The sequence below is a fragment of the Mytilus californianus genome, unplaced genomic scaffold, assembly GCF_021869535.1.
Source record: "Mytilus californianus isolate M0D057914Y unplaced genomic scaffold, xbMytCali1.0.p SCAF_31, whole genome shotgun sequence".
Classification (NCBI taxonomy): domain Eukaryota; kingdom Metazoa; phylum Mollusca; class Bivalvia; order Mytilida; family Mytilidae; genus Mytilus; species Mytilus californianus.
Genome location: NW_026262681.1, coordinates 2,304,723 through 2,319,105, shown reverse-complemented (window position 1 = coordinate 2,319,105; position 14,383 = coordinate 2,304,723). Strand labels below are relative to the sequence as shown.

Genomic DNA, 14,383 nt, shown 5'->3' with positions numbered 1-14,383 from the left:
ATTAGACCGTTGGTTTTCCTGTTTGAATTGTTTTACACTAGTCATTATGGGGCCCTTTATAGCTTGCTGTTCGGTGTGAACCAAGGCTCCGTGTTTAAGGCCATACTTTGACCTATAATTGTTTACTTTTTACACATTGTGACTTGGATGGAGAGTTGTTTCATTGGTACTCATACCACATCTTCTTATTTCTATTGTAATCAGTAAAATGCGTATATGGTTCTGACAACTGTATTAAAATGCTATTTCTTACTCTGTTTTTAAGCTGTGACACAGTTACTCCTAGTTTTGTTAAAATTTTAATTGAAAGTGTTCTTGTTTTTTGTTTCTGTGAAATGTAAAACTTTTTAAGGTAAAAAGTTCATGCATTTTCTTAAAAATGTTTTCGCTAATTGCTTTTAATAAAATGAATGATCTATGGGTTGTCATGTTTTTTTACTTTTGACCTTAATATGTATACCATAAGATAAATCATTTACTTGTACTTGTAACTAAAAATATGTACCAGTTTATAAGTCATATAGTCATTGTAAAACAAGCTGAAGTAAACTTCATCTTCCAACTTTAGGAAATTGACGTTTTATACAGTTACACTCCTGCTTGAAATAATAAGGAAATTTTGTTGAAGTTCATTGATATTTTCATTCACGAGGGGAAAACCATTCATTAACACTCATGATAAATGCTCATAACCTCTTACCAAATGATATTTTAATATCAAATACTTGAAATAAAGAATCAGCTATATTTATCTATGTTGTACAGTTACACACTTAAAGTTCCTTGGTGGTCATGGTGGTTGTACAGAATTTTATGTTTTTTGAAAGTTAAGTTATAAATAAACTGAAGTTTACAGCTGTTTTTTTATTTATTACATTTTCTTTTATATTTCAGTATTAGTATGAGAACAGTTGACTCATTGGGAACTTCAGTAACAGATAGCTCTTTATATGGAAGTCTAACAGATTCAGCGACAACAGCTGATCATAAATTTGAACAAATTATAGATCTTGCAGTCACAAATGCTAAATATAATACAAGTGACGATTTGTTGAACTGTAATACTAATATCTCTTTTGACAATAATCAAGAGGAAGAAACTCTACCAAAGCCTATTATTGCCTTTGAGGACAATGCAACCAGAAGACAAGAAGTCGCAGGTATGGTTATATCAAATCAATCACAGTTTCTGAATTCAGAAATTACTTGTAGAAGAACACATTGAATTATTCACATATTTTCATATCAATAGCTTACTATTCAGTATGGGTTTTGCTCATTTTTGAAGCCGTACAATGGGGGGGGGGGGGGAGTTCAATTGTAGGTTCTTGACACAATTAGCTACATATAGTGAAACAGAAGACACTGTACAGTGCTGGCACTGGAGGCCGCCATTAAAAAAAAAAGTAAGGGTCGCAGCAATGGAACGAGGGTCGGTTGGGTTGCTGTAAACACACATATTATTTTTTTTTTGTGTAAATTGTTGAATTGTGAATATTTCAGTATTGACTTCTTATTGATACTTAAAAACAATTTTATTTTAATCTATTTCAGGAGTTCTATGCTTGTAGGGCTAGAATTATAAAACTCCATCTATATACTGTTTTTTTTTTTATACGACCGCAAAAAAAATTTTGTGGTGGTATATTGGTATGACGTTGGTGTCGTCGTCGATGTCGTTGTCCGAAGACACATTAGTTTTCGCACTCTAACTTTAGTTTAAGTGAATGGATCTCAATGAAATTTTACCATAAGGTTCAATACCACAAAAGGAAGGTGGGGATTGATTTTGGGGGTTATGGTACCAACACTTAAGGAATAAGGGGCCAAAAAGGGGCCCAAAATAAGCATTTTTGTAACTTCCAGACATAACTTGTGTGTAAGTGATTGGATCTCTCTGACATTGTACCACAAGGTTCCATATCACAAAGGGAATGCTGGGATTGATTTTGGGGGTAATTGCCTCCAAATTTTAGGAATTAGGGGCCAAAAGGGGGCAAAAAACAAGCATTTTTCTAATTTCATGACAATAACTTGTGTGTAAGTCTATGGATCTCTCTGACATTGTATCACAAGGTTCCATATCACAAAGGGAATGCTGGGATTGATTTTGGGGGTAATTGCCTCCAAATTTTAGGAATTAGGGGCCAAAAAGGGGCAAAAAACAAGCATTTTTCTAGTTTCATGACAATAACTTGTGTGTAAGTGTATGGATCTTTATGAAATTGTACTACAAGGTTCCATATCACAAAGGGAAAGCTGGAATTGAGTTTTGGGGTAATTGCCCAAAAAGTTTAGGAATAAGGGGCCAACAAGGGGCCAAAAATAAGCATTTTTCTAGTTTCCAGACAATAACTTGTGTTCAAGTGTATGGATCTCTCTGAAATTGTACTGCAAGGTACCATACCACAAAGGGAAGGCTGGGATTGAGTTTGGGGGTGATGAATCATAAGGGGGTTCAAAAAATTTGGGGGGGGGGATTTCTTTTTCCTTTTTTTTCTTTAAAATTTTCCATTTTAAATTGGTTATTTCTGATCAGGTAAATTAAAATTTTTTAAGTTGTTAGACCACTTTCATTCTGTGTCAGAAACCTATGCTGTGTCAAAAATTTAATTACAATCCAAATTCAGTGCTGTATCAAGCTTGAATGTTGTGTCCATACTTGCCCCAACTGTTCAGGGTTTGACCTCTGCGGTCGTATCAAGCTGCGCCCCAGCGGAGCATTTAAATCATAAATATATATTATTCTGTGTATTTCAATTGACTTTCATGTACCTAATCATATTAATATTGTGTCATTTCGTTTCAGATTTCTTATGAAAGTGCTAATAGTTTAGTGACTAACGGTATTCACTCAGACAATTCATTTAGTGAGGACATGTCTGCTTCTGAAGTTAAAGACCATAGTTCATCATCTACTGACACATCTAATGAGTCATTCACCGAAAATGTCTACAGTGAAAACTTTGAGACGGATCCTGCATCTCATAATGTTGACCATTATGAGAAAGACCCTAAGCAGGTGGAACTAGATAATATGTGGCAGCAGTTAGAGGGAGCTATGATTCAAAGCCATGATGAAATACGGGAGAAATTAGTGGAATATGGGGTGGGAGATGGGGATGAAGACAGTGAATCAGAGGAGGGGCAGATATGGAGAATGGTTCAGGGAGATTCCCCTTATATGCTTGAACTTACATGAGAAAAAACTTGTATAGTCATGTAGGTTTTATGTAATTTGTAGGAAAATAGTTATTCTGTTCAACTTATTATGAACTTTACTAAAAAAAATGAAATATAGTTATATGAAAAATAAGCTCTATTAATTAACACATGGAATAAAGTCAGATAGATAATTTGAGATAACCCTAGCTCAATAAAAGCATATTTACATTGTTAACTTGTACTTAGATAAAAACAACAATTCTCGGTATATTGTTTAAAGTATTTAATCACTGACTCTTTTTATCTATGCCTGTAAATTTGGAAATTTTCGAGAGGTTGATTTTCGTTTTGTAATTTTCGACATTTCGCATGGGGGTTAATTTCACGCAGTTTATTTTTCTTTTCCTTTCTTGATTAAAGAAAATGCGTGGAGGAAGTATTTTATACTTCTCTATTATAGTTGTATGCTACAAAAGCGAAAAATTAACCCCATGCGAAAATTTCCAAGCTTACATTCCACAGTTCCATGTGCAATATCACCAGTGAAATCTAAAAAGAACTTTTTCCAAAGAAAATATTCTACTTTTAACTTACATCAAAATTCAGTTGACTTTGCAGCTAGAAATTAGTATATTTAGATAATGACTTTTTTTCTAACATTGAAACAAGAATAGATATTATCTATATGATTTATAAGCTTAACAAAGAACTTTGTTTGTGTTTTGATATTCTAAGCAAATTCATAAAAATAAGTAATTCACAAAAAGTGCAAACTTGAAATTTAAAGTGTAATATTCTTCTTTCAAAAAAAGGTATAATTATCTCCCTTAACAGCTAAATGAATTATGTCCCTTGTTAACCAAAGTCACACCGATCAGCACTTAGATTCTGTTCTGGAAATAATAACCTATTACAAATGTATACATTTTCTACTGGATGCCTATACATCTATTTTAAAAAAAGGGAACTAAGGAATTTTTTTATGGTATTATAAATGAGATAGAAATTTCATTTAAAAAGGTTTTAAATTATAGTAAAATAATAAATAATATTCAGTTGTGAAACAGAAGGAGTACTATTAAGATTCCAGTTTAATTTGAACTACATGTCCTCACAATTTCCAGAATTTGATAAGTGTTGATAGGTTATTTATATGCTGTATCTACATGTGTGTTTTGTTAGTTTAATGAAAGAAGTGCTTGATAAATAGAAAGACTGATTGATTATAATGGTTATCAACTTTTTTGTTTGAAAACATAAATGGTTTGTTATTGCGAACCTCGAGATTATGTGATATAATTTTGCTGCCACGTATTATACGAATATTGTATTTTTATGAAATTATGACAGTTTGCCATTATTACATTATTACATTTTTTACAAACAAAGCAATGTGATTGTATTTATGATAAAAGAGTTGATGAGTGCTTATAATGTATATATATAGTTAGGTATTATTTTAATTTGTACCGTTTTTTCCATAGCTTTTTGTATCCCTGTTTAAGTTCTGCAGTATTCTTTCTTAAATGGACACATGTATTCTAGTCCCTTACTTCTCAGGAATATTGAAAAGAGTTCATAGAAAAGGTCAAAATGGTATTTGTTTCAATACAACTGAGGAAATTCAGATAATATTGACTTGAATGATAATCACAGTAAAGCATGTAGATTTTTAACTGATTTTTCAATTGAAAACAGAAATGTGTGTCTATACTGTAAAACTTTGTACTGGCACTACTTTAAATAATAAATTTTGCTGATATGAAAATAATTTTATGAATGTACAAGTGAATTCAATAACAAAAATTACAAAGACTGACAATTATTGGTGTCCTTCAAAATGTTCAGTAATGCAAATCCATCATTTTGACCATACAGTTTTACAAAATGTGTGTGGTTTCTATGTAGGAAATTCCCACAATACATACTTCCATATGTCTAATTTTTTGAGAATCCATTATTTGTACTTGATCAATAGTGGTAGAAAAATGAGAAAATAAGCACACAGAGTATATAACCATTTAAAGAAGCAGTGGTACAAAGATTTACAGTATTTATACAAGTTGAAATTCTAAAATGAAATCAAAATTTTTTTTTATAAAATTTTGTAGTTCCTGAAGTCTTGTTTTATAAGATGTCATGATTTCAGAAAGCATTCACATTTTTCAAGAACATGGTTGAGTTATATTCTACAAAAGTTAGGGGTGATATTTTGTTTTCTCATGTGCTCAAATACTTTGTTACCGGTATATCTGTATTTGTGTGATACATATGTAAATGTTTATGCAAATGTGTGTGTCCCATCATTTGTTCATGTTAATTTACATGTTTGTTTTACATATGTATTAAGTGCCATTTTTAAGCCTCTTAGTAGAAGCAATTTTGGCATTTATGCATGAAATTTTAACTGAATTGTGCTATTTGGTTGTGCATTGTAAAATCACTGACTGAGGCTAGTATAAATCAACTTTTGTGCATACATTCACTGTGAATAATATGACATTTAGCAGTAATGAGAATGTCCATTAAGAAAGAAAACATTAATTATTGTGTTTGCGTATTCTTTATTTAAAGTAAAAAGCTTTAAGAGAAAAAAGAATATGAAAAATCATTAAAAAAATATAAAAAATTTAATAAATGATAAAAATTTCAAAGAATTAAAAACTTATGAAAAAAGTAATCAATATAAAAAGCAAATGAAACATTAAAAAAAATAAATCAGTTATAAATGCAAAATTATGAAAGTATTGCATAATGCATTAAGAAGAAGATTGCATTATGAATAAGTTAGTTTCTAACTTTGCCACTTAAAAATGGCATAAATAGTGGACAAGCTCACCAAAGGTGCTTAACAACTTCAACTTTTATCATATTTAAAAAAAATCTAAAATTTCTTTAGTGTTAGTCTAAGTTTTGTTGTGTTACTTTTCTTTTTTTCACTTACATTGTATTCTACAGTTTAAGTGTCAACAGGAAGATTTAATTCAAATATGATATACTCAACTTAACCTGTTTAATGGTATATAAAATCTAACCAATATTCATTCATATTTCATTTACATGTTTTATACTGATTTTGTACGCTATTTATATCTGTGTATGTACAAGGAATACTAAAGACAATACAGTTTTCTGTATGTTTCTGTCTGGTGGGCAGTTCCGTTTGTTTGCTTGTCCACAATATGTCTTCAGACTCAATAAAAGATGAAAAGCTCAGATTGTCAGATCTTTTATCACTTTATAGCCACTCCATTTTGCCATTAATCAAACACATTCAAAACTTCACCATACACAACACTAATTCCTGAGAGTTTCAAAGGTATTACTCAAAATATGCAATTCACATCTGATATATGCCCAGCTTTGAATTCCACAGAGTTGTTAAAGAATTTGATAGAAACTGCCATCAATCTACCATCAACACCATATTCCATAATTGACACACAAAAGAACTATTAAATTATAGGTGACAAGGTTCCTAACTTCGAGAAAAAATTGCAGTGATATGTGGCAGGGTTAAATTAATCTTTTGAGTATCTCCCTATTTTACCTTCATCAGTGAAATGAAAAAAAACTCAGAATAAAACACTCAATAATGTTGCAATACAGACAATAAAATTGCAGCCGTAGTTATTATTAAAACATCACTGAATAATACCATATGAAAATATATTTACATTTTCTTCAAAGTTGCTAATCAGAAAGTACATAATTTACTCAATTTGCAATCACTACACCACCAACTGAATTTCATACACCACTGCATCACTATGAAGAAAACACCCATCTACAACTATGCCAAGAGTAAATACATACAGAATTTAAACACTGGAAATCAAATAATAATTTATTTGTGTTTTGATTCCAACCATATCTTTGTCATTGTTATGCCCCCTCCAAAGCGAAGGGGGCATTAAGTTTTACCCTTGTCCGTCTGTCTGTACGTACGTCCCAAAATTGGTTTCCATTCTCTAACTTAAGTTTGCCTCAACTGAATGTTATCAAACTTGTACACAATGCTTATTACCATAAAACACAGATCAAGATTGAATTTTGGCGGCATCACTTTAACAGTTCTAGAGTTGTGCTCCTTTATAAATGGAAAAATTGCAAAATTTTTCATTTCCGTTCTCTAACTTTAGATGCCTTAACCAAATGTTATGAAACTTATACACAATGATTAGTACCACAAAACACAGATCAAGATTGAATTTTGGTGGCGTCACTTTAGCCGTTCTAGAGTTATGCCCCTTTATAAGTGGAAAAATTGAAAATTTTTTATTTTCTTCTAAATATCAAGTAATTTTTAAAATTGGAGTTATCTTCCTTTGTCCATGATTATAGTTGAATCAACTACAATCAATGCTTTATACAATGCAATGTTTAATTTTGACTTTAACTGATAAAACACAGATCAAGTTGAATTTGGGTAGTGTCACTTTAACCATTCTTGAGTTATGTCCCTTTATAAACATAAAAATTGCTGAATTTTTCATTTCCGTTCTCTAACTTTAGTTTGTCTCAATCAAATGTTATAAAATTTATACACAACTGTTCTAGAGTTATGTGTGTTTACAAATAGAAAAATTGCTGAATTTTTTAGTTTCTGTTCTCTAAAGTTAGCCTCAACCAAATTTTATGAGACTTGCACACAATGCTTTTTACCACAAAACTCAGATCAAGTTCAAATTTGTTTTTCTAAAAATATCAATGATGTCATTGTTCAAGTAATTTTTATACAACGCAAAAAATTTTGCGGTCCTCTATTGGTATCATGTCGTCGTCAGCATTGTCTGAAGACATTTGGTCTCCAGACAATAACTTTAGTAAATGTAAATAGAAATCTATGAAACTTTAACACAAGGTTTATAACCACAAAAGAAAGTTGGGATTGATTTTGGTGGTTATAGTCCTAACAGTTTAGGAATTAGGGTCCAAAAAGGGGCCCAAATAGGCATTTTTCTAGTTTCCAGACAATAACTTGTGGAACTGTGTATGGATCTCTCTGAAATTATACCACAAAGGGATGGTTAGGATTGGCTTTAGGTGGTTATGACTCAAACTGTTTAGGAATTACGGGAAAAACAAGGAATTCCTGGTTAATGGACAATTAAAAAAAAGTACAATGTTATGTTTGGATTACCTCCCTTACACTGCTTTTAAATTATGTATGAAGATGTTGTATTGTCTTGAGGTGATTAGCTGTCAATTTATTTTTAGAAATTACTATTTAAAAATGCTGATTAAGGAATATTGATTTTAGCCATGATTATGTATGTCATTTTCTATTTTAAGACTTTTATGATGTATTTAAATGGGTAATTATGGTTGCAAACTCCATTGGAAATTTGAATTGAGATTATGACCGTATCTTGAGGGAAAGAATTTTTTTGGGGGAAAAGGGGGGGGGATCATTTTTTTCTCAATTCAGATTTCAGAAATTAAAAAAAAAATTTCAAATATTTTTTTTTTTGCAAAAAAAAGGGGGGGGGGGGGGGGGATTTTTTTTTTTTTTGGGGGGGGGGGTCAATTTGCAACAGCATAGTGTATTGCACAAAAGCAAAAAATTGAATTTTAATTCAAATCATAACCAATTCTACTTTCTTTGACAACAGTTATTCTGTGTCAGAAACCTATTATGTGTCAAATATTTAATTACAATCCAAATTCAGACCTGTATCAAGCGTGAATATTGTGTCCATTTTTGTCCCAAATCTTCAGGGTTGGACCTCTGCGGTCGTATCCAGCTGCGCTTGGCGAAGCAAATTATTAAAATTGGAGTTATCTTCCTTTTTCCATGATTATAGTTGAATCAACTACAATCAATGCTTTATACAATGCAATGTTTAATTTTGCGTTCCACTGATAAAACACAGATCAAGTTGAATTTGGGTAGTGTCACTTTAACCATTATTGAATTATGCCCCTTTATAAAACGAAAAATTGCAAAATTTTTAGTTTCCGTTCTGTAACTTAAGTTTGCCCCAACTAAACATGAAACCTATACACAATATTTATTACCACAAAACTAAGATCAAGTACAAATTTGGGTAGCGTCACTTTTATTGTTCTTGAGTTATGTCCCTTTATAATGATGTATGCAAGCGGGGGCATCATCTGTGTCCATGGGGACACATTCTCCATTTATTGTCTCATATGTGAGATATATGGGTTACAATCTAGTGGCAGCAATATAACCTAATTGTATAAGTCTTCATACATCAGTGGTTGGAAAATCTAAAGGCTTCAAACCTTGTATGAAGATGTGAAATGTTACAAAGTTTCTGTCTGTCAGATGTCCATTGTCCCTGACCTCATTTTCATGGTTCAGCGACTGTTTTAAAAAACTAAGAGTTTTTTTGTCATGGGAATTTTCACTCATTATGAGTAATAGAATGATTATATTTGGTAAGTTGGATCCTATCTCATTTCATTAATCCTTGAACAAGACTAAGTTTATGTGTTCATATCTGTATTATTCAGTATTTGTATCAAGCTCCATATTTTAGAAGGTAGAAGACCTGGATAATGATAACTATAAAAAATAGTTATGAAAACATTTTATATTCAATGAACTCTGAGAAGAAGCTGTTGAACATGATGATCCATCTGAGAAATAAACTCAACACGAATGAGCCAATGAAACTCCACCATCAAGGAAAGGAAAGGTCACAGTAGAGAAGGTAAAATACTGGCATCATCAAATAAAGCAAAACATGGGACCTATGGGCTGCCCACTATAGTAGGGCACATCATGTTGTCTTGTCTGTCCGTTAGACCGTTCTTCCCTCCGGTATCGGACAACATTTTTAGTAAAGTTATTTGACTCAGAAGTTTGTCATCTGAAAATAAGAAGATGTGGTATAATTGCCAACAAGACAACTCTCCACAAGAGACCAAATGACACAGATATTAACAACTATGGGTCACTGTACGGTCTTCAACAATGAGCAAAACCCATACTGCATAGTCAGCTATAAAATGCCCCTAAATTACAAATGTAAAACAATTCAAACGAGAAAACTAACGGCCTAATTTATGTACAAAATAATGAATGAAAAACAAATATGATACACAGAAACAAACGACAAGCACTGAATTACAGGCTCCTGACTTGGACAGGCACATACAGTATGAACATATCAACTTCAAACTTAGTATGCATGTACTTTCTGATATGTACCGGGTACCTTTAAAATTATTTCCAAAATTAAGGCTTGACCCCGATTTCTGATCAGAGAATGTGATAGTTTGATACCAGTACATTCTCGGGTTATAGCTTTTGGTGTAAAGTAGTTTACCATGAAGTTGTGGTTACTTCAACTTGAAACTTACTGCACATTGATTTTAATTGTGATGTGAACTATTTAAATTATATACCAAAAACAGTTTTGACCCTGATTTCATTAACATTTGTTTTCCCATTTGTTTCTTAACATCCTGCTTCTAAAAACAATTATGTATGCTCATCACTTTAAATAACAATACAAGAGCGCACATGCTGAAATGTCTCGCCTACTTTACCGACCATTGATTTTATGTTGATAGTCCTAGATATAAAGTTTTACTGCAAGTATCACATTAGCATTTATGATCCAAGAAAATGAGGTCAAGGTCAGATAAACCAAGCCAGAAATACATGTTCACCTTTAATACAACCATTCCATACACAAAATATAGATGATGTATTGCTTATAGTATAAAAGAAACAGACCAAACCATGGACATTTTATATTGACCAGTGAACCATGAAAATGAGGTCAAGGTCAGATGAACCCTGCCAAACAGACATGTACACCTTAAAATCATGCCATGCATCAAAGATAGTTGACCTATTGCTTATAGTATCTAAGAAACAAAGTTAACCAGGAAAACTGAACATTGACCAATGAAACATGAAAATGAGGTGAAGATCAGATGATACCTGCCAGACAGACATATACAACTTACAATCATTCCATACACCAAATATAGTTGATATATTGCTTAAAGTTTAAGAAAAACAGACCAAAACACAAAAACTTAACATTGAGCAATGAACCATGAAAATGAGGTCAAGGTCAAATAAAACCTGCAAGACTATCATGTACATCGAAAAATAATTCCATACATCAAATATAGTTGACCTCTTGCACACAGTATTAATAAAAGTGAAAAAAAAATTTAACATTGAGCAATGAACCGTGAAAATGAGGTCAAGGTAAAATAAAACCTGCCAGACTGAAATGTACATCGTAAAATATTTCCATACACCAAATATAGTTGATCTATTGCATACGGTATTAAAAAAAACAGACCAAAACACAAAAACTTAACTTTACCACTGAACCATGAAAATGAGACCAAGGTCAGATGACACCTGCCAGTTGGACATGTACACCTTACAATCATTACATACACCAAATATAGTAGACCTATTGCTTATAGTATCTGAGATATGGACTTGACCACGAAAACTTAACCTTGTTCACTGATCCATCTATGACCCGACAATTGTTCGTTCAAAGTTCACATTTAGGATTTTGTATATTTTTATAAATGTTAGCTTTTTATTATTATTCCGAGTCCTCATTGCGTTTTAATAATTTATAAGTTTATTGTATTTTACGCTATTCAAAAGTTACTTGTATTTTACACTTAACTATAATCCTTTCATTCAGATTAATTATCAAAGATTTATATCCGTCTTTAAGATAAAAGGTTCTGTAACAAAGAACATAGATAATATGACACTAAGTGATAACTGCCGAAAGCCATTCTTGACAAACTTATACGAAGCATGTTTTTAATCCGTAATCCCCGCTTTCGGCAAAACGCGAATTAATATTATTTAATGAAAAGATATTTGATTGGTTGATATTCCGCAGGTCAATCAGTCTTTTGAATTTGTATTTTAGATTTGTTTTTATGTTGTTATTCAGTTATGTTTTTATGATTGAAATATATGGATGCGAAATAAATATGTAAACTTTCCAGCGACTTGGACTTTATCTAAACTACCGCTAGTTTCCCCCGAAACTAATAAATATGACAGAGGTGACCAACAACCAGGTCATATGTGGTGGATTTCGACCCGTGATCTCAGAAGAGTACCTCAAAAGCCAAGCGAGTGACAAAATGTACTTTTATTAACAGTTTTTTTTTTTTGTTATTAGTGCTATAGAACAAAATTACAGCAAGAGAAATGAAACGACGGAAGAAGAGAAAAATGCGTTATTTCTTTACATTGGACATATTCTTATCATACATAACTATGCTGAACTTTTAATAATATAATCTAGATCTGTACAACTAATTTCAAAATGGACCCTACGAAAATATTATCGAAATTCAAAGGTGACTTTACCGAAAACCCAAGTCGTTGGTGGAAGTTATTCGAAAACTTCGTTTCTTTATATTACGATGAATCTAAATTTTGTAATGCATTTCCACTATTTCTAGAAGAAAACGCACAAATATGGTATAACAGATTATCAGAAGATGTTACAAAATGTAGAAACAATTTAAAGTGTGAGTTTTTAAAGAAATACGAATTTTCTTCTGGACAAAATTTTCAAACAAGTACCGAATTAATAAACCTATCTCAACGCGAAGAAGAATCAGTGTCAGAATATATCAACCGGCTTCATGTTTTATCGGAAAACCACAATTATGGAGAACAATTTACTTTATGGAAGCTCCGGAATGAATGTAAACCTGAGCTTATGCGACAAATGGCCTTCGGTAAATGGCCAGAGACAGTGGCGGAAGCAGAAAATCGACTTCGTTCAGTCGAAGCGACATCCAAATGCCTACGAGAGGAAGACCAGAAGAGAATGCAGGATAATATCGTCACAAAACTGCAACCGGAAATGGAGAAGATGCTACAACAAATAAGTGCCGTAAACAGCAAAGCGCTCCAGCAAACTACTGCAAGTCCGACAATGGTGGAACCTCTTCTTGATTATCGCAAAGTTCATCATCGTACCAGAACGCCAAGACGACAACGCAGACGTAACCCATGCTACAGATGCGGTGAGTGTGACCATATACCATCTCAATGTCGCTTTATTAGAATAAAATGTAATAAATGCAAATCCATAGGCCACAAAGCAAAAATGTGTAGATCAAAACAAAAACATTTTTTGGCGCAACCAACAAAATTTATTTCGGCAACAGGTTTAAATAACACAAAAGTATCAAATTTAATTAAAATTCGGGTTGCAAATCATTTTGGTATGGCTATGGTTGATTCTGGAGCTACTATTAGCGCAATTTCGGCAGATTTTTATTATGCAAATTTGCATAAGAAGGTTACACTTAAAAAGGCATCGCTTCTTGTAACAGGAGCAAGTGGAGCATCTTTAAGAGGAATAGGAACAATTGATGTCCCTATAGAAATAGGTCGTTTAACCATGCAACAAACCTTTCATATTTTTGAAAATTTCGCACATTCAATTATTCTTGGTTTAGATTTCTTAGATCAACAAAAAGCTAGGCTTAATTTTGATGACAAAACCCTTGTTCTACAGTCTGGTATTACTGAAGTTCCCCTTACTAATGGTGATAATAATGAAAATAGTATTTGCTTTATTTCTTTAATTAACGACGAAGTAATTCCCAGTAGGTCAGAAGTCATTATCCCCGTTCAAACTGTTGACAAAAGTATAAAATCTAAAATAGGTATTATTGAACCGAACCCAGCCTTAGTTGGTAAACAAAATATTGTAGGTGCCACATGTCTTGTACAAATAATAAACAATAAATCATTTTTACAAGTTCTTAATCCTACAAATGCCAAAGTACGGTTATCAAAACACACAAAAATAGGCAAGTTCAGTGAAATTATAGAGAACTCGATTTCAAGTGAAATCACCGATGACACAATAGAAATAAATTCAATAGATAAGGATACACAAAATAATAATAATGAAGCAAAGAACATCGAAATAGCTAAAAGTTTAAATTTCGATTTTTCAAACTCTGATTTAACAACAGAACAAAAACAAAAACTTATGGTAATGTTAGGTACAAATAGGGACGTTTTTGCTATAAATTTATCCGAACTTGGTTGTACAGATCTACATCCCCACCGTATTGAAACAGGCGACGCGCCACCTGTAAGACAAAGGTTCTACAGGCAATCACCAGCCATGAAAACAGAATCAAGCAAACATATCAAAGAAATGCTTGACAACAACATAATCGAACCGTCCCAAAGTGAATGGGCGAGTCCTGT

The 14,383-nt window shown here is 32.3% G+C and overlaps 1 protein-coding gene across 9 annotated transcripts in view; it reads left to right on the top strand.

Moving 5' to 3' along the window:
- The window catches only part of LOC127736507 (MAP7 domain-containing protein 2-like), a 56,664-nt gene extending 50,283 nt beyond the window's left edge, over positions 1 to 6,381 (top strand). For all 9 annotated transcript variants that reach the window (XM_052247058.1, XM_052247060.1, XM_052247063.1 and 6 more), the window contains 2 exons: positions 895 to 1,160; positions 2,810 to 6,381. In XM_052247058.1, the coding sequence (XP_052103018.1) occupies positions 895 to 1,160; positions 2,810 to 2,820 (277 nt within the window). In that variant the 3' untranslated portion in view covers positions 2,821 to 6,381. The remainder of the gene's footprint in view (positions 1 to 894; positions 1,161 to 2,809) is intronic.
- Positions 6,382 to 14,383: the final 8,002 nt, after the last annotated feature.